Below are 21,593 nucleotides of genomic sequence, written 5' to 3'. Positions count from 1 at the left end.
AGCGCCGCTTCGGTCCGGGCGCCGCCTTCCCTGGGCCGGGCCTCGCGGACTCTCCCGGGTCTGTCCGCCTCCGTCTGGGACTGGGGCTCGGAGTCGCGAGTCCCGCGCCTCCGGGTACCGGCCCCTCAGTGCGCGGCACCGCCTCTTCCGCCCCTTCCGCCGGCAGGCGTACGTCAGCAGGCGCCGCCCCGCCCCGCCCCGCTGCCGCCCGCCCGCCCGCCCGCGCTAGGCCGCCTCAGCCTGGCCTGGGCCTGGAGCGGCGCACGGCGCAGGTCCCTCCCCGCCATGGCCCTGGGAGGCGGCAGCACATGGCGGCCGCAGCGGCCATGAGCGCGCCCGCGGCCCGGCCCGGCCCCCCCTAGAGCCCGCCGCCCCGGCCCCGGCCCGCGCCACGGCCCCGCCGCCCCCGGCCCCGCCGCCCCGCCGCCCCGCGCCCGCCGCCGCCGCCATGGGCGTGCAGGGCTTCCAGGACTACATCGAGAAGCACTGCCCAAGCGCCGTGGTGCCGGTGGAGCTGCAGAAGCTGGCCCGGGGCAGCCTGGTGGGCGGCGGGCGGCAGCGGCCCCCGCACACGCCGCTGCGCCTGCTGGTGGACGCCGACAACTGCCTGCATCGCCTCTACGGCGGCTTCTACACCGACTGGGTGAGCGGCGGCCAGTGGAACCACATGCTCGGCTATCTGGCCGCGCTAGCCAAGGCCTGCTTCGGCGGCAACATCGAGCTCTTCGTCTTCTTCAACGGCGCGCTCGAGAAGGCGCGGCTGCACGAGTGGGTCAAGCGGCAGGGCAACGAGCGCCAGACGGCGCAGCAGATCGTCAGCCATGTCCAGAACAAGGGCACCCCGCCGCCCAAGGTCTGGTTCCTGCCACCCGTCTGCATGGCGCACTGCATCCGCCTGGCGCTCATCCGCTTCCACGTCAAGGTGCGGCCCGCCGGGCGGGCGGACTGGCGCGGGTCCGCGGGGGCCGGGGCTGGGCAGGGGTCTGCGTGGGCGTGGGCCGGAGTCGCTCGGATGCAGGGTCAGGGCGGGTCGGGACCTGGAGTCCGAGGTCAGGGTTGGGCTGGAGTTTGGGGGACCGGAGACGGAGCGGCCCAGGGGTCTGGGCCTGATTCGGGGTCTGGGGTCCGGGCCTGGGTTGGAGTATGGACTCGTGGCTTGGGCCGGAGTTGGGGCCTGGGCTCTGAGCGGCACGGGGTCTGAAGTTGGAGCTGGGCCGGGTTCGGGGTCCGGGCGCCTCTCCCATCCTGGTCTGACCTGCTGCAAAATGGACGCGCGGCCTGGAGCCCGGCCGGCGGCTGTGAGTGCCCGGGGCCTGGGGACCTCGGCTGCCCCAGGCTGTCCGAGAACCTCCGGAGCAGCGGATACCTGCAGGCTTGGAGGATGCAGTGCCTCCCTCGCTGAGATCCCGAGTATTCTTCCACTCTTTGAAGCTGGCAGATTACGAACCTGAACTTTTATGAGACGCTGGTTTTCAAATTGAGCAGGGCTTGAACAGCAACAGGTTTTTTTGTGGGAGCAAGTGGGCTAGATGGCCACTGAGGGTGGATGGAAGGCCTGCCTACTGTTGTCACACAGGCTTAGCTGGGGGCATTGACCTGGGCAAGGCCAGTGGAGTTGGCTTCCTCTTGGGAACGCAGGGCTGGGTCCAGGTTCCTTGTAAGATTTAGTTTTTAGAGAAATTGTCGGATTTTTGTGTGTGTTAGATTTCAAAGAATCATAAAGTTTGACTTGATGTAATTTTGTCAGTTCAGTGACTTAGAGTTTACATGAAAAAGTCTTTGGTTATGTGTATCTGATATGAAAAGAGTAGTTCAGAGTCAGGGCAAAGAGAATATGAATCAGAGTTTGCAGGTTCTGTTTCTCTTTGCACAGTGAGGACTCCACCACTTTGGGCTGTACGCTCAGGTAATCAGAGCTTTGACTGTCCGGCGTTCTGCTGTCCTTTTGGCAGAAGGCTCCTCCCTGAACCCAGGCCAAGGAGTGCTTCAGGACCCAGCAGCCATGGCAGAGATAACATGTAAATCAATGACCCTTGCCTTGAGTTTTGATTGCTTCCTTTTTCATTGTTCTTCATTTAAAATTTTTAGGGGGGCTCCTTTGGTTTTCTGACTTTTGTCACTCTGCCTTCCAGCGTGTTTGTCATTCGTTTATTTCTACTTGAAACTATGCTTGGTCCCAAAGTTTGTGAAATTCGAACTTCCTGAGTGCTCCTGCCTGTGCTGAGATGGTGGTGGTTAAGCCTAAAGTGATAGCGGAAGTCCCACCCCGATCCTGTTGCAATTGGTGATGGGGTTTCTAAGCCTGCGGGTCGAGGCTGCTGGAAGAGCGGCGATTGGTCTGTGAGTATGGCAGAGACCTAGCCTGCGTCCCTGGGGAAGTTCGGGTGAGAGCCAGGGGCTGCTGCTGGCATTTTCTACCCTGGAGCGTGGGCTCTCTGAGAAGTAAGACAGTGCCGATTTCCAGGTGTGATCCATCTCCGGAAGATGCCTTGAGTGTTAACAGTTCTATCTTGTTCAGAGATGGAAACTACTACTGAAAAGATAATAAGCTTTCCAGTCAAGTGGTTTTCAAAGGGACACCGTAAATGTTACTTAGGATTAGATTCAGTGTTTGTACACGGTCACTGTATCTTTTAAAAGAATTGTTAAGTTCGTTTTTAATTGTAAAATTTCTTGATATTTATCTTTGCACCCCTGTAAATGTCTCACTTACCTGATAGGTGCTCAGAATTTTGACCAATGTGTGAGTGAGTGAGTAAGAAACTAGATTTAAGATCATTTCTTCCACTTAGGTTTCTGGACTCAAGATATAATTGAGTCTACAATTACTTTGCTTTAGGTAAGCTTTTAACTCCTGATATAGAATCACAATATAGTGTTAATGGTACAGTTTAATATAGTAATGACTCAGTTCCCTGGTGGACACTTACCTGGCAGCCTCACCTTTTTGGAAAATGCCTAAGAAATGTAGCTACTAAAAATTTTTCAGCAGCCAAATGAGAGGTCAGGAAGCTTTGGTATAGTGACCTAACAAGAAAAAAAAAAAAAAGCTTTCTGTTTCCTCATTGAAGAATCAACTTCTCTCCGTTATAGATTGCCCTCTTCTTTTCAGATGTATTCTGATAAGCTTAGTTATCTATTTCTAAACTCACCTTGAGAAAAGTGTGCAGAGGAAAGTCTGCCAGGCTGGTGCACCATTAATAGCAAAAAGTGACACTTCACAGGAGAGAAGATAGAAAAAGCTATATATAAAAAGCACACATAATTCTCGGGCTTCTTTAGAAAAAAGAAAACAACCCTGTGTACTTCAGTGGCCCCTGAGGGTGGTATGGTTTACTCTATGAGGATGATTTGGAGCCAGAAGAATCTATGTTCAGCATTCTCTAAGGGAGTGAAGCAGTATGTACTGTTTTTAAAAAATGCCCATTAAGTGGTTAAGTGAATTAAAACCATGATGGCATGTCACTGCATACTTGTTAGAATGGCTAAAATAAATAATTCTGGCAATGCCAAGTGCTGGCAAGAATGCTGAGCAGTTGGAATCATCCCACGTGGCTGGTGGGAATGCAGGATGGCATGCCACCCTGAAAAACAGCTCCCATACTTTCTTATAAGACATGTTTACCATGTGATCCAGCAGTTGTACTCCTGGGTATTTTCCTAATGAAACTGTCATTCACACAAAAACTGGACTTGAATGTTTTTAGCAGTTTTATTCATAATAGCCAAAACTGGAAATAACCAAAATATCCTTAAATAGGTGAATAGTTAAGCTGTGGTGTCATGCAATACTACTTAGCACTGAAAAGGGAAAACTACTGATACACACAATTCAGATGAGTCTTTATAGCTTTATGTTGAGTGAAAGAAGCCAGGCTCAAAAGGTATGATTCTATTTATATGACATTCTCTTGAAGATAAGGCTGTAGTGATGGGGACCACATGAGTGGTTGCCCGAGGGTGTGAATATAAAGGGACAGCAGGAGGGAGCGTTTTGGGGTGGTGGAACTGTTCTGTAACCTGATGGTAATGTTGGTAGTATGTTTTAAAATCATAGAACATATACATCAAAAGTAAATAAAAGTTAATTTTACTGTATGATAATTTGTATTTTTTTAAAGTTAAATAAAAATTGGCAAAGGAATTGACACAAACATCTCACTGTACGTAATGTTCGGCATATGAGGCATTTTTCTTGTAAAAATCTACCAAGGTATTGGCCTTCTCTAGGGTTCTGAAACCTGACAGAAAGGCTGAATTTCCTGTCAGCTTTGCTTAGAGAAATCTTTTTTTGCTTTGAAGAGTATGTCTTTGCTAGAGTAATAATTGTATTTCTTTAACCATTAGAAGTTGGCACTCACAGCAGCTAATTTTGTTCAGGTCATTAAACTGCCTGGCCTGAACTTGGCTTCTGTTAGTAACTAGGAGCATTTCCTCTTGTGTGCCTTGAGTCATCATAACCTTTGAAACTTGGTGAGGACTAATGTTTACTTAAAAATCTTGGTGGCATTAAATCCCTGGAGCTTTCCTAAATGTTTCTGCCTCAAGACTTGTGATATTGGTGTGCAGGTTTATAATGCAGTCCTTGAGATCCTATCCTGAATCAGTGCTCTGGCGTATTTACTCAGATCTTACACAAAGCGGAGCTCAAGTTGTAAGTCCCAGGAAGAATGTGGGATTAGACTGTGGCCTGAGATCTTGGGATGATGATCTCTTTCTTTATGTACTTGAAGCGGGTAGGGGGACTACTTTGCAGGGCACCATGTCCCATGCTAGGTGTTGTCTTACAGTGCTGTCTCATTTAGCCGTCAGTGTTTTGCTACCCATTTTATATGGGAAGAAACGCGATTGCTGATTGAGTAACATCTAGGGACAAGTATCCAGTAACCTCTTCAAGAGGGAAGTGGTGTGCTGAAGTCAAAGTTCTGTTTCATTGTGTAAGAATGCTATGGGGGTGTGCCTACCTGCAGTTCACTCTCAGGTCAGATCTGATAGCAAAATGCCTCTGCTGCTTTTTCCAGGTAGCACAGTTTCTATCCAGGAGACCCTGAAAACTAGCAGCATACTTTTATCCTTAAAGATCTCTAACTGATCAGGGAATACTAAGCTGACCACATTATAACTCAACCCAGTCATCCATTTAAAATACTTACTTAAAAATATTTATTTTCTTCAAGTGTACCAGTTTTGTGACCAGCTTATTTCACTTAGCCTACTGTCTTCAAGGGTCATGCATATTGTAACATTGTATCAGAATTCCCTTTTTTAAGGCTGAATAATACTCTATTGTATGATGGACCACATTTAGTTTACGGCTTCCCCATTAGGCTATGGTGACTAATGAATAGTGCTGCCCTGAACACAGGTGTACAAAAATCTGTTGGGAGTCTCTGCTTTCAGTTCTTTGGGGTATGTACCCAGGAGTGGAATTGCTGGATCATTTGGTAATTCTGTATTTAATTTCTCAAGGAATCACCATGCTATTTTCCACAGCAGCTGCCTGTGTATATTTTATATTATATATCATATGTTATCATAATGGTTTTAGTTTTTAACATTAATGTGATCACTACATTATTCAGCGATTTGCTTTTTTTGTAAGTATGTAAAAAAATCTTTTCATGTCTATACTTACAGTTCTTATTCTTTTTAATGCCTGCATAGTGCTCCATGATTTATCCATCCCCTGCAGATGGTATGCACACACACACTTGCTAGATCCAAGAGTGTGCACGTTTTAAAAGCCTAACAAGACTATAGAGCCAACATTGCCAGACCGTCAGAAATCCACATTTTTATTTGAAATTATCCCATTTAAAAAACACCTTTAAGGCAAGCAAAATGGACTCAGGCTAGATTCAGCTCTTGAGCCACCAATTTGTGACTTCATTGCTGATATTTATCAACAGTTATCACCCATTTCTAAACCTCTCCCCCATTTCTAAATCCCCCTCACCCCCCACCTTTTTTAGGTTTAAAGTTAGACTTACCCAGCGCAGACTGCCTCTTTCCATCTGCCAGGTTGAATCCTTTTTGATTATCAAAGCACTTCCATTTCCTGGAGTTACTGGAATATGACTCTCCATAAATGCCATAATTCTGTGCACCTTCTCTGTTGTATACGCCTCTCATAATCCCCAGTGTTACCTCTTTTGAGGTTAATGCACATATTCTTTCAACATCTGACCTGAACCCTTTTACTGTTCTCAAAGCCTTGAGCAGCTGATTTTATGTACTTAGAGATTATTTCTACCATATCCCATTCAACACACAAACTGACGATTCTCATCTCTGATCTGGCCTCAGGTTACTCACCTCTAGTGACTATTGTAATTTCACTTTAGCCATGCTAGAGTTTATTCCCTGTAATTAGCAGGAAGAATGATACCACCTTTAAGAGTTCAAACTGCTTGTCCCCCTTTCTTTCTGCTTTTGCTTTCCACAGTTCTCTCTTCTCCCAGTCTGTTCTGATTTCACTTTTAGCCCTAGCTGGTGTGAGCCTCATGGTCACCCACTTCAAAGTTACACTTACCACCCAGAGTCATCTTCGGCATTTTTATCATTCCATTCTGCCAGTCCCTGCAGTGTGACACGTCAGTTCTAGCCCAGCAGTCTCTTACACTTCTCTTCCTCATTTCTAGCATCCCCAACCTGTGAACTCACCAAGTTTACCGAAAAGGCCTAACAAGTGCTTTGCAAACACATTGGTGGGTTCTGAAACTAAATTATTGGGTGTTTATTAGCATTTAGAAAAATTGACGCAGAATAAAATAGAATAAAAAGCAGAATGCAAGACATATTTTAAGGGTAAATACCATTCTATTAAATTGTGTCTTACTGTGGATAGTAGTCAGAATTGCCTTTGGATCTGACCAGGCCCCCACGCCTGGTATCAACATTGGGACTCATCTTGCACACAACGTCAGAGCAGCCTGCAGGGTCCTCAGATGAGCTGTTCTCCTGGCAACGACTTGAACAAAGCCATTAATCCAAACTCCTTATTCAGGCTTTCAGACCCTCCTGCAATCTGAATCCATTCTACCTTCCTTCAGTTTCACAATTCTTCTACTATATTTTTTAAATGTTCCCAGCCAGACTGTTCACTGTTTCCCTAAGAAATGTCCGTTTCCCAGCTCTGCTGACGTTGCTCCCTCTTGTCTACCCCACTTTTGCTTGTCAGGGTTTTTTGTCTACCTCAAAGCCCATCAGAAGCTTTATTACAGCTACTTGGGTGTGTATCTCCCCCACGACCTGTAAGCTATTTGGGGGCAGGGACTAATTTTACTCCTCCTGTATCTCCTATGGGTTTAGTATAGTCATTTAACTTTTTAATCATATATTTGCTTTGTTCTATTTATGTAGGCAGATTTAATTATTTTCTTTCAACACCTGGATCCGGTGGGCATTAAGTAAGATTTATTTTCTCACTTAAGTTTCTTATTCTCTCTTCTCTGACTGGTTCCCAGTGATGATTCATTGTCCCTTTAGCAAACATTGAGTGCCTGTTATTGGCCAGGCAGGAAGGAGTGAATGTAACAGAAAAGAATGGAATCCTTCAAAGAGTTTAGTCCAGTGGAAGCAGGGGGCTCGTTTACATCATTTTCCCATGTCAACGTTTGGAACTTTCTTTGATGCCATAGAAACTGGTGATTTTGGCAATGTCTAGAGACATTTTTGGTTGTCACAACTGAGGGCATGCCAGCTGCAAGCGTCTAGAGGCAGGGGTCAGAGATGCTATCGAACATTGTGCAATGCACAGGACAGTCCCACAGTGAAGAATTATCCATTCCCAAATATCAGCAGTGCCAAAGCTAGGAAATCCTGGTGTGAACAAGTCAAAGAATTCTAAGCTTTGGGCCTTAGTAAAGCCATATAAATGTTTGAAGTAGAGATTTCTAAGTATACCAAGGTGAGAAGTTAAAAAAAAAACTAGTTTTCTAAATGATACATACATATACACACCTTCTCTCTAGTATGGTTCTAGACCTACATTGCCTTTCATTTTGTTTTATACAATAAGAATTTATACAATGGAAGGAAATTAAAACATACTACATATTCCAGCCTTAGTAACAAATTTACTATAGAAATAAATACCACATCATATGGAGTTAATTTTTTTTTTTTAAATTGGGATATAGTGGACATACAGCATTATATCAGTTTCAGGTGTACAGCATAATGATTCAGTATATGTATATATTGTGAAATGATCACCACATTAAGTCTGGCTAACATCCATCACCACACAGTTATACTTTTTTTTTCTTAAGGTGAGAATTTTTAAGCTCTCTTAGCACCTTTCAGATGTATAGTACAGTGTTAACTGCACTCTCCATGCTGTGCATTACATCCACATGGCTTATTTATTTTCTACAGGGGACCCTTGAACAACACGTGTTTGAACAGTGTGGGTCCACTTATACGTGGATTTTTTTCAGTAGTAAATATTGCAGTCCTACACAACCTGTGGTTGGTTGAGTCTGGATGCAGAACCGTGGATGGAGGACTAACTATAAAGTTATACACAGATTTTCGACTGCATGGAGGGTTGGTGCCCCTAAACACCTTCTTCCCCATTGTCCAGGGGTCAGCTGCAACTGGAAGTTTGTACCTTTTGACCTCTTTCACCCATTTTCTCCACTCCCACCCTAAGGAAGCGATACTTTAGAATTTTAAAAATTAGATTTATTTTCCAGTGGATTTATAGACAAAGTTTTATATATAGAACAATTAGATGTAAATGAATCAGAGTTCAGGTAGAAATACTCTAAAATCCTCCAAATGTCTCTGTATAGCTGGTATTGTTTTATTTATTTATTTTTGACTTTTTGAATATCAGTAATTTTTTTTTCTGTTTTCTTTGAAAACAAATCCTAGCAACAAAGGATAAAAGATTCTTTTGTCTTAAATACGCATTATGAGACTTAAGAAGACTATGTGGGGTTAAGTACAGTATCATATTTTCAGCTCAGGTCATCTTATGAACACCACTTTTCATATCTGCAAAGTTTTTGTTTACCATCGTTTATTTTTTCACTTATGTTTCTTTTTTCTCTAGAAGGTAATTTCTATAATGGGTGACTGCTTCTTAGAACACTGTTATCCATCTCTTAGAACATTACTTGGCAGGTAGTAGGTGTTCAGAATATATTTAAGAAATGGACAAGTAAATCAATTCCAGACTCACCAGTTACTCAGTCACCTTGTGTAAGGCAGTGACGACAGAAAGATGGTAGAAAGTTTGTGTTCAAACCCAGAGTCTAGTCAGTTCCACAGATAAGCAGTCTCAGCTTGGCCACCTGGTGCAGAGGCTTTATCTTTGAGTAAGCCCTTTATGAGGTTTAATTTAGGAGCTGTGTGGAAGACATAAAAGGGATGTCTGCTTAGGGAAATTGGCTGCATTTAGCCATCTTTTTTCCCTTCTTATACCTGGTTCTATCAAACACTGTGTCTAGGCATCTTAGGGCCAATGTAGAGTTGAACTTGGCACACTGATTTATCTGCAAAGATGGTAAATCTACAGTAATTAAGGATCTGTGATCTAAAAAAGAAGTGATTCTTTTGTACCCTGGCTACTTGGTATTTCCCACTTGTCTCTGGAATAAATTTATTTCTTTGGAAAAACTGAAGCTACCCTGTTGGTATTTTGCCAATTAGTGTAGGAAAATATAGTGGCAGGAGTATTACTGGAGGGTTGAGTTTTCATGGTCTGGAGTGTATCGTTCATCTTCGTGAGCAGGGCTGCCGACAGTCCGGACTGGCAGGGCCTCACTGGGCTGCTGGGATGAGCACAGACCCCACGGGTTTCATTTTCCTGTACCTGTAAAATATTTCAGTGAAGAGTCTGCAAGTGTCACCGTCTTGAAATAACTTGCATCAATCCAAGGTTCATTTTTCTAAATTTCAAAAGTTGAATTTTGATGTATTTTGGAATTGGATTTTTAAAAAGAATAGTATTGCTAGGAGTTAGCTGAATCATTAGGAGATTAATATAGTAGGCTGACTAGACGGTGAATACAAATAATGTTGGTGTTTCAACACTCCTTTTATGATTTTATTTTTTATTTTAAAAATTTATAGGTTAACTTGCACTTCTTTTAGGACATTCACTCTCTTCTCTTTCAGCAGAGAATGAAAACAGTTTTATTGTTGAATAAGCATTGAACCAGATCACAGTTGCATCATAGGCAACCTGCTAAAGAGATTGCAAAGAAGAAATCTCACCCTTTTATGCAGGCTGGCAGATATAATATATTACGTATATGCTCATGTCATTATTCAAAGGAAAAATAAAACTTCTTTTTTGACAAGTAGGAAGTTATGTCCTGGAGCTAAGTGCCTAGGATTCCTGAGAAGACAGGGAGATGGGGTGCCACCTTCATTTTATTATTGTATATTTTATCTTTTTTTTAATTGTGGTAAACTATACATAACAAAAGTTTTACCATTTTAACCATTTTTAAGTGGAATTAAGTTCAGTGAAATTAAGTACAATCTTCCCTCGAGTATTTGCAGGGGACTGATTGCAGGAGCCCCCTCAGATACCAGAATCCAAAGATGCTCAAGTCCCTAATGTAAGATAGCGTAGTACAGCGAGTGCAGTCAGCCTACCACGTCAGCAGATACGAAACCACGTTCACGCTGTCGTGCAGCCATCACTACCTTCAGTCTCCAGAACTTTCTCATCTTCCCAAAGTGAAACGGTCCTCATTGAACACTTAACTCCCCACTCCCCTCTGCCAGCCTCTGGCAGCCACCATTTTACTTTCTTGTCTCCATAAATCTGATTACTCAAGGCACCTCATGTGAGTGGAATCACACAGAATTTGTCTTTTCGTAACTGGTTTATTTCACTGAGCATAATGTCCTCCAGGTTCATCCATGTTGTAGCATGTGTCAGAGTTTCCTTCCTTTTCGAGGCTTAATAACAGTCTGTTATGTGGACAGACCACATTTTGCTTCTCTGTTCGTCCATCAGTAGAGACTTGGGTTGCTTCTACCTTTTGGCTATCGTGAATAACATTGCTATGAAAATGGGGGTGTAAATATCTGTTTGAGTCCTTGCATTCAATTCTTTTGAGTATATGCCCAGAAATGAAATTGCTGGATCATATGGTAATTATATATTTTGAGAACTGTTATACCGTTTTCTACAGCAACTGCACCGTTTTACATTCCCACCAGCAGTGTGTGACGGTTCCAATTTTTCCACATCCTCACCAACACTTGCTTATTTCTGGTTTTTTTTTTATAGTAGCCATCTTAATTGGTGTGAAATGGTATCTCACTGTGGGTTTGATATACATTTCCCTATGGTTAAGGAAGTTGAGAATCTTTTCACGTGCCACTCGCTTATTTTAAAAGAAATTGTATTTCCTTGCTTTTAAGAGCACTGCAACCAATTCTTGTAGAATAACCAAGAGCTGTATAAGGTAAGAAGTTTATTCAGCCATGATTTCAGATTTCTTGAGGAGCAGAGATTTACTTTTAGAGACGTTAATGTATGTCATGACACTGAAATTGCTCTTTTAAAGTAAACAGCAGCAGTAAAAATCTACGAAATTAGCATTGACTTCCTTTCACGTTCTCACTCTTCAGCTCGACTTGAGTAGGGAGTAAGTCGCCTGAGTAAGTTTTACCCACTTAATACCTAGTGTCTAGAATTCTGCTGGTTAAAGGTCAGAGCCTAATTTTTTTTTTTTTTAAAGAATTTAGGTCGACTTATATCCTCTTATGTTCAGGTTAACTTACATCTTTTAAATCTGGTAGCTGGTTGGAGGATGTGTCACATTATTCCCTGAGCTTCTATAAAATTATTCTAAAGAAAAACCGCGTATGATATTTTTTCTTTGTATCAGAAAATCTCTTTATGACAACTCATAGTGTTTTAGGTCCTGCGTGAAAAGTATGAAGAAGCAGATCCTTTCTCACATAGCTTACTTAAAAATAAATAGTAGCTGACATTTATCAGGTGCTTATTATTTATGAATGCTTCTGAGCTATTTACATGTAGTAACTCATTTAATCATCACAGCTACCGTATGAGGCAGGGGAGTACTGTTATTTTTGCAGATGAAGAAATGGAAGTACAGAAAGTATTAAAGTAGGCAGTGGAGTCCACCCACCTGGTGCCAGAGACACAAAACTTCCCTGTACAAGTGCTTCTTCACTGGAGATTAGGAGTAAGTAATGGTGTTACATTTTCATTCTCATGGGACTTTCCCCATAGCTGCTTTCAGCATTAATAAATAATTGCATTTGCAAAGTAAGCTTGAGAAATTTTTAGTCGTTATTTTTTATAAAAAATACTGAATTTTGATGTATCTGCCTTTTTAATGATGAAACTTAAGACTGTTGAGATAAAAATATTTGCCTAGGATTCTGTGGCAAATATATAGTAGCATAAAATTATCCCTAGCTAAATACAAAATACTTCATTGGGACCAAGAATGGGGCGCTTTGCCAGCTACTGAAGATCTTCGACACTGATTGCATGTACCATGTTTCTTGGTGATGGATGGGTGGAGAGGTGAGGCAAGGTGTTTGGTGGTTCCCAGCCTGGTTGTGGCTACCAAGCACACATCAAGTCAGCGGTGACTGCTTCGTGCGCTGTACACAGGAGCTCTAGGGTTTCACTCCCTTGATCTGAAGTTGCATTTTGATGTCGTGGTGATGGCAGCCGTGGCAAAAACCAGTCAAGGCCTAGTGCCTTTAAGGTGGTGGGTGGTCTTTGGTTGCTAGCCTGGGGTTTTCTGTGAGGAGGCTATGTATGCATAATTCCAAGTCTGGATCACTCTCGTAACCCCTTTATCACCTGTAAGTAGGTAGGTCTCAAGGCTTAATTTTTTAGCTTGCTTTATACTCTTTGGGAGTTGAAATTGAAGTAATCTTCCCAACATTGTATTTCATAGTTTTTATTCACTTCTAAAATAAGAATTAAGAACTAGAGATACCATTTTCATTAAGCGTAATGTGCCTAGTCTGAGCCAGGAGCTGGAAGGCCAGGGAATTGAAGAAACCGAACACGAGGAATAGGGTAGAGTATACAAGATGGGAAACAGGAGTGAAAGGCATTCAGACCAGAAGAATGACACACTCAAAGGAGAAAGAACAACCGATACCCTGTTAGACCCTGATTCCCAAAAGCGTAACCTCTGGAATTTAATTTTTACTTTTAATTAACTACCTCTCAGGTTCTATTTTGATGCAACCCAGGTGTTTTTCTATCCCCACCTGGACCTTGCATAGAGTCTTCTTTTCACCCCATCCAGTTTTCTGCCCCTGACTCTTTAACAGGCTCTTTGACATGCGTCTTGAAGAATTGCTCACTGCGCCTCTTACAAATATTCTTGGTTGTTGGGCTTCATTCATTCATTGACAGGTTTATGCCATCTGTGGTGGGCTCTCCTGCTTCCCTCAGTTGGAGTGTCGGAGGAGAGTTGTGTTTTCATCTGATAGACTCTCGGAGACTTTGCCTGTCAGGCCTTTAAATGCTTTGTTCACCTGTTGAAATAACTTACAGCAGTCTCTCAGTTAGTGTCTTACAGACTATTGTGTTTTTTTTATCTTTTTAAAATAAACTTCTTACTTGGGAATAATTTTGGGTTCATAGAAAAGTTACAAAAATGGTACAGAGAGTTCCTGAGTATGCTTCCCTCAGCTTCCATGGGTGTTAACAGCCTGTGAGCTAGTACAGCTAGGAATTAGCACTGGTATAGTACCATTAACTGCATTACATGTTTCATTCAGATTCCTTCCATTTTACACCTGTGCCCTTTTTGGATTCCCTGTTGCCTTTAGGTGTCTCGTCTCCTTGTGATCTCTGGTCTGGGACAGCTTCTCAGCCTCTGCTTGTCTCTGTGGTGACCTCAACACTTATGGAGAAGTGATCAGGCGTTTTGTAGGCTGGCCTCCAGTTGGGGCTGTCCACTGCTTTCTTGTGATCTGGGGAGAACGCTGCAGAGGTGCAGTGCCCTCCTTCCGTATCTTTGCTGGGCGTCTGCTCAGTGTCATGCCTTTTGTCCCCTTTGCTGGTTTGGTTCTTTGGATGCTGTCATACAGGGCAGCATACATTCAAGGGGGGGATTAAACTCCCATCTGGGGAGGGGTTTATTTATTTTTATTTGAATTCTTCTGTGGGGAAGATTTGTCTCTTCTTTATTTCATTTATTTATATCAGTATGGACTCATGCATTTGTTGTGGGCTTTGGTTATACCCAACACTACAATATTTATTTTGTTGCACAGATTGTTTCAGCTTTGGTCATTGGGCATCTTTCATGTGGGCTCTTGTGTATCCCTGACACACCCCATCCTTTGTTTTGTGAACACAACCTTCCTTTTTGGCACCACAAGGTAGATGCTGCAGGCTCATCTTGGATTTCCCTGCCCTGGCATCACCCTGTTTTTTCAAAGGCTCTGGTCCCTTTTAGTGGAGAATGGTATTTAGAAACCAAATTGGAGTACAGATGTTCTTTCTCCTGGGGTGTTGCTGCTTCTGGGCTGTCTGCTGACAGCTAGGAGATGTATGTGTGTGTTTATAGACTGACCCACGTGCACACACTTACCTCTAATGATTTCTTTGCCTGTCTGTGTTGTCATCTACTCATGGGTTCTTACGGACATCTCCGTGGCTAACCCTGTGGTGACAGGTCATGCCAGCCCCTCCCTGTGCACATCTGTAAGCCTGCTCTCTGAGAGGGAGACACCGAGGTCATCCCAGCCTTACACGTGTGAAAGTGATTTCAGAGTTGTTCATGGGCACCCCTGAGACATACAGTTTCTTATATTTGTCAGTTTGCATTCTGGTCTAGCATCCCTGATGCTGGCTGATTTTTCTTTTTAAAGTTTGTGTATGTTAAAGTTCATTCTCTTTATGAGATGTACAATGATGTGCGCTTGTACAGATGCATAGAGTCATGTATCCATCACCCAGACTCTTTCATTTAGGTGATATGTGGGGGTTTTATTTCCCTAATTGAGTAGCCGCTTCACCACACTTCCGTTGTTCACTTGTTGGACAGGACTGCATCTCTGTTATTACCTTGTGGTTTTTAATGGCATAATGGATTTTAACCAGTGGGGAAGAATACTAGAATTTTAGAAGTTGAAAGAACCTTAAAGATTCGTTAATTTTAGGTTCCTAGCTGGGCAGATTGGGCATCAGGCCAGGACTGGAACCTGGACTTTTTGTTTTCCCTCCACATCCATATCACTTCGGCACCTGAGACAGGAAAGATGAGCAAGACAAGGAGCACAGATTGCTCCACTTTGCTTTATTATTATTATTTTTTTTTTGCTGACGTATAGTTGATTGAACTAGCACAGCGTTGTGTTAGTTTCTGGTGTACAGCAGAGTGATTCGTTTATACACCTTGCTTTAGATTTGAAGTCTGTGCTTACTTATGGGCAGGATTCCTTTATCTTTTGTTTTAGGAGATTAATTCTGGCAGACAACTATTCGTGTAGTGTTAGGTGTGCTTTGGAGGAGGATAAAGATATTGTTAATCACTTGCAAGTTAGTCTCATAGTGAATTATTAATAGTTCATTCACTTTGCTTTTTTTTAAATTTATTTATTTTTTATTTATTTTTTTATTGGCTGTGTTGTGTCTTCGTTGCTGTGCGTGGGCTTTCTCTAGTTGTGGTGAGCAGGGGCTTCTCTCTTTGTTGTTGTGGTGTGGTGCAGGCTTCTTCGCATTGTGGTGGCTTCTCTTGTTGCGGAGCACAGGCTCTAGGCACACAGGCTTCAATAGTTGTGGCACGTGGGCTCAATAGTTATGGCTTGCAGGCTCTAGAGCGCAGGCTTAGTAGTTGTGGTACACGGGCTTAGTTGCTCCACGGCATGTGGAATCTTCCCGGACCTGGGCTTGAACCCATGTCCCCTGCATTGGCAGGCGGATTCTTAACCACTGTGCCACCAGGGAAGTCCCACTTTGCTTTTTACTGACAATCTGAAACCAAGTGTTCTGAATGAACAAGGAATTGTGTTTGGGGAATGGTCAATGGAAGGAGGTGACTCTGGAAAGCGCTTCATCCCACTTTCCAGAGAGAGAGGAAACCGCTCTATAAGGCTCTACTGGATATTGGTTCCTACTGATTAGAGTTTATCTTATTAATCTTTACAGTTAATTTAAAGACTGGGGGCCCCTGAACTGGGACCCCGCAGAGTTTTTCATTTCATAAATAGTCTTTAGTGTGTGCCAGGTACCAAGCTAGACCCTTGATACGTAGTTGCATGCCTTGTCTGGCAAGAGATGGATGTGTAAGGAGATTTGCCCCCAGTGCGGTGGCATAGAGGTGGCCAGTGTGGACATGTCTTATATGAGGGCTGTTACAACTTTTCATTAGATTTTTTTCCTTTAAAAACATGGGGTTTTTATGGTTTTTTGGTTTTGTTTTTTTTTTTAAGCATAATTGCTTAACTGTGCAAAACTGTGTTAGTTTTTGCTTACTCCCTTACAGTCTTTTTCCACAGATGTAGTTTTATGTGCTTGTATGTACTGGATATTATATTCTGAAATGGTTTTGTTTAATATTTTGTCTTAAGCTTTTCTCAAGTTTCTCCACAAAATTGTGTAGTTGCTGTATTTACCCAGCCCCTTCATGTTAAGTTATTTTTCCCGTAGCAGGCTATCCTCACCCTTTTTATGCTCCCCAACGTTTTTTATCAGATATGTTGATTGCTTAGGCTCTATTTCCTGGAATAAGATTGCTCCAGGGTCGAAGAGTATGAGGGTTTTACAGCTCTGGAAATAATATTGCCTGTTGTTTTACAATGCCAACAGGCTTCCTTGAAAACCTGCCAGATGAGACCTGTCCCTTCCTGCTCTGACTCCATCACCTACTGCTCTCCCCTGGGGCACTAGGATGGGTCTTGCAGACACCACACTCACCTCTGAGCCAGTGCACCTGCTTCCCCTGCTTGACCACCCTTCTTAGCGACTACACAGGGCTACCTCCTTCTTTCCCCCTCCAGGGTTGCTGTGAGGGTAAGGAGGCAGGCTGCTGTGTGGGTGCAGAGAGCAGGCGCTCAGGGAGAATGAGTCTCCGGACTGCTCTTGGCCTGGAGCTGGGCAGAGCTAGGTTCTGAACGGCTGTCAGCCTCACTTTCCCACAAGAATGGGTTAATAAACTCTCTCTTTTTTTTTAAGAGAGAGAGAGAGAAATGTAATCATAGTATAGTAGTTGGCTCAGTACAAGTAACATTTATATAAAGGGTTTTGTGTGTGGGGGGGAACTGTGTTGGGTCTTCGTTGCTACGCTCGGGCTTTCTCTAGTTATGGAGAGCGGGGGCTCCTCTTCATTGCAGTGCACAGGTTTCTCAGTGTGGTGGCTTCTCTTGTTGTGGAGCACAGGCTCTAGGTGCATGGGTTTCCATAGTTGCAGCACATGGGCTCAGTAGTTGTGGCGCATGGGCTTAGTTGCTCCACGGCATGTCAGATATTCCCAGACCAGGGCTCGAACCCGTATCCCCTGCATGGGCAGGCAGATTCTTAACCACTGTGCCACCACAGAAGTCCCAGTGAGGCAGAAGTAAATAAAACTGTGGGAAAGTCATTACAGCTGGCAGATAAATCACTGGCAGTCTTTAACAGGATTGATTTCTCTCTTTCAAAATTGGTGGCAGGTCAGTAGAGTGCAAGGGAGTAGCTGGGAGCGAAGGACATAGAAAAAAGATGGAGATGTTGTTACCTCTGCAAAATATTTTGACTTCTCAATTCTTCTAACATAATCCTCCAAACCCCCATGCCTAGTCCCCGGTGTTGTTGGATGAAGATTGCTTCAGATCTGAGCCAAGACTCATCATTAATAAACTCTTCTTGCAAAATATAGATTGTACAGTACTCAACTCTTACATTTAATTCTGCCCTGACTCCTCTGCAAGATGTGTGGCTCTGTGAAGCAAGCAGCCGTGCTGCCTTTTCTAGAACTCCTCTGAGGGGAGTAGAGCGAGGGGGTGGTGACTCACAATCTCCTTTCATTTCAGGGCCTCTTAGGAGATTGCACAGACTTAACATTTATAGATATCTGGAAAACAGGAATTGCTGGTGATTTTTAAATGCCTTAAGACATTGCTGTAAATATAAAGTTATACGAAGTAAAATGATTTGAGGTAGAGAGCATGGACTTGGAGATTATCATTTCTAGATGAAATTGGCCTAATTAAAAAATTTTTTTAAGTATAATTTTCTATTTTAGTGAAAGTGTGCTGTTTTTAGATTGAGATAAAACAGCATCATCCTATTCTAAGATATAGAACAGTAATTAGCTAATTGTATGTTGTTTTTTTTGTAAAGCAAAATTTTATCGAAACATTTATCAAGAGAATGCAGAAAATTATTGTCCTTTAATTATGCATCTTTAAAAGGACTGCTTTGCTTCTAAGTGAGACCAATCATTTTAACTAACTTTCCAACAAATTTTGGTGAAAGTCAGTAGAAATGAGAGTAACTCTACAATGATGTCCATCTAGTACGTGACCATTGAACACTTGAACTTAATTTTTAATGTATTTTTAATTTTAATTCAGTAGAGCCACAAATCGGGCAGTGTAGTCCTAGAAGTTTATGTTTAAGGGTACTTGTTTTTTACCTTTAGGGCTTTATGGAGAGTTAATTTTCCACAGCTGAGTCACCCAATCAAGTTTAAAATTCTGTTTTCCAAAATACCTTTATCCATTGTAGGAAAGAAAAAAGAAAACCCTGCTAAATTTGAGTTGGATATATGAGTGTGGGCAACAGCAGGAGAGGAATTGTCTTTGACTTTATGTATTTTAGGAAAATGTTTTTGAGTGCCTTTTGGTATGTTTTCTGGAATAGAGAAATTCTAGGGGCCTTTTACTTTTCTGTGGGCGTTGCTTCTCTGCCCTCCTTAGTATGTCAGAGATAGATGGGGTTGACCTTTCACCATGGGAGAGCCAGTAGAGAGAGAGAAGCTACAGCTCCTGGTTTTCATCACTAAAAAGGCAGTAAATTTAGACCTAGTCTTCACAGTTGTCCTGAACCTGGTACCATACCACCAGGCCCGGTCCTTTACAGAGAATAAACATACGACGATAATTTGGGGGTGAACATGTGCATTCTTATTATTATCCCATAACGCTGACTGCTTCAGAGTCTGTAGTAACTAGTAGACAGGTAGGTGATGGATAATACTTGGCTTTTATTTTTTTTGTTTGTTTTAAATCCTTCTGATTATTTCACCTATTTGCTTTGATCTACTTTGAAGAAATTATTTTGGTTTCACCGAGAGTGGCTGGCTTCTCTCAGTCTCCCTCCTTCACATGTCTTTATTTTCCTCTTTTGTCTTTTTTTTCCCTCTCTCTTTTCCTTCAAAAAACTGTCACAGGGCCACCTGGCATTGTTTATTTTTCAACAGGGTGATCTTTGAACTTGAAAAGCAATTGAAAATTAATTTGCAATCTGGATGGGATCATAAGTTACTGACCAGGAGATGATTTCCCACTGAAATCTCTTATTTGAGCAATGTGCCGCATACCTTATTAATGGCCGTTTTGGCTGTCTGGCTGCCTTGCATATCTTCCATAGCTGGAACTTACAGGTTCTGCACAGATATGTGTGTGTGTTGAGCACATGCTGCCGTGGTGCCTGGCCTCTGACAAAGCACTCTTCTCACTTGCACAGGTTGCACAGAGCATCGAGGACCATCATCAAGAAGTGATCGGTTTCTGCAGGGAAAACGGCTTCCATGGATTGGTTGCGTACGACTCCGATTACGCCCTGTGCAACATCCCCTACTATTTCAGTGCCCATGCCCTAAAACTGAGCCGGAATGGGAAAAGTCTCACCACAAGCCAATATCTGATGCACGAGGTTGCCAAGCAGCTGGACCTGAACCCAAACCGCTTCCCTATCTTTGCTGCTTTGTTAGGTAGGTGGGCATGGTGAAAATTCATTCTATAAAGCAGTTCTATACTCAGAACATTCTCTTTTTTGTTGTTGTTTTTTATTTCAGTACTAGAATGTTTTGGATTGTATCTTACATTTAAAAGAACCAGAGAATGGGCTTCTTGTCAGTAGCATTCTTTTCTCATGAGTTTTTGGTGTTGCTGATAATGTGCTGCTTTTGTTCTTGTCTGCTTATGAATTGTGCCATCTTAGGCTGATAAGCTAATTTTGTGGAAAAACATGCACTTGAAGTTTGGGGAAAATAACATTTAAAAAATCACAAATGTTAACACATTCTCACTATGAAAATTAAACATTTAGACCTTTGGCACAAATAAGGTATGTTATAGAAGAAAATGTGCTGTCAAGTTAACACTGTCATGTTTTCCCCTCATTTTGGGGATTCTCCCTACTTTAAAAGGAAAACAACAGAAATAAACTGTCTTACCTTGTTTCCAATGGCTGCATCTTAAGTAAATATTATAAATGTCTTTAAAAATTCTCTTGGCGGAATTCATTATGCTGGATACCTAAAAAGGATGAAATCTTGTTTTAACTAAGATTTTGTATATTAATTTCTTTCTCTTAAAAATAACTTGGCAATAGCTAATATATTTATCACTTTATGTCTGTAGTTTATAGTTATTTCTTCCTTTTCTTTTCTGTCAGCTTGTGCTTGGAATGTACATGTTTCTAGCTACTTGAATATCCAGGTCTATTTTGCTGAGAGTTTGTAAAAATTGTGTCCACAGTGTAAGTGAATGTGTCCTGAGCAAGGCCCTCCTGTGAGTAAAATCCATGAACTTCAGTGATGGGATTGAGGGCTCTTTGGGACACACGGGCCGTTTTTGAAAGCTATGTGGTCTCCAGAAAAGTGAGATCTTATTGTACTCTTTCAATTTCTACTTTGCAGTGCTCAGCAGCCTGATCTGGTCATGTTTAAGAGGGAATCATATTGTGGGTTATTTTTAGAAATTCCTAATTATCAGACTTTTTTTTATAAACATTTCAAAGAAGTTTTATACAACTAGAATTTATAGTGAGGGAGCCATAATTTTTCATATATTATTTGGTGATAACATTTCAAATTGTATAACTACAAAGCAGTCAAAAAGTTATGATTTTACAGGTTGTCTTTATTTGAATGTAATCTCAAATACATGTCTTTAAGTTAGTACTTGGCTATTTTCTGTCCATTTTCTTATGGAACTCTTATGACTTGGAATTTGGAGGATTAAAACCTAATTTCTAAATATATATAGTACTTTCATATTTTCAGATATTAAAATATAAAAGGATATTTCCTCAAATGTTAAAAAGTGATGAAGTGCATGGGCACATTATGACAAGTTTCATATTTACTTAAATGATATACACACTAACTTGGGTATATTAATCGACTTTAAATGAATGGGAAAATTGTATGCTTTTAGAATATGGATTCCTTAACTAATTGGGGAAGGATATTTGTTTATCTTATTTAGGGAAACATTGAATAAATTTCTTGGGAGATAATGCCAACTAATACTTTTCTAGCTAAATTATTTTGTGACATATTAAAAGAAATGAAAAATTATTAGTAGTAACATTGCAAATAATTTAGTAGTGAATTAATTTAAGGCTTGGGATTTCTTCAAAGAATTTAGGCAAGTTATAGATAAACTCTTAATTGGGTGAGCAT

The 21,593-nt window shown here is 42.1% G+C and overlaps 1 protein-coding gene across 2 annotated transcripts in view; it reads left to right on the top strand.

Annotated features, from left to right (window-relative positions):
* The first annotated feature begins 390 nt into the window (after positions 1 to 390).
* FAM120A (family with sequence similarity 120 member A) overlaps positions 391 to 21,593 on the top strand; it is a 103,617-nt gene continuing 82,414 nt past the window's right edge. For both annotated transcript variants that reach the window (XM_057719912.1, XM_057719913.1), the window contains exons 1-2: positions 391 to 922; positions 19,649 to 19,895. In XM_057719912.1, coding sequence (XP_057575895.1) covers positions 449 to 922; positions 19,649 to 19,895 — 721 coding nt within the window. In that variant the 5' untranslated portion in view covers positions 391 to 448. The remainder of the gene's footprint in view (positions 923 to 19,648; positions 19,896 to 21,593) is intronic.

Source organism: Hippopotamus amphibius, chromosome 2 (genome assembly GCF_030028045.1).
Source record: "Hippopotamus amphibius kiboko isolate mHipAmp2 chromosome 2, mHipAmp2.hap2, whole genome shotgun sequence".
Lineage (NCBI taxonomy): Eukaryota > Metazoa > Chordata > Mammalia > Artiodactyla > Hippopotamidae > Hippopotamus > Hippopotamus amphibius.
This window is presented reverse-complemented; position numbering and strand designations above follow the sequence as displayed.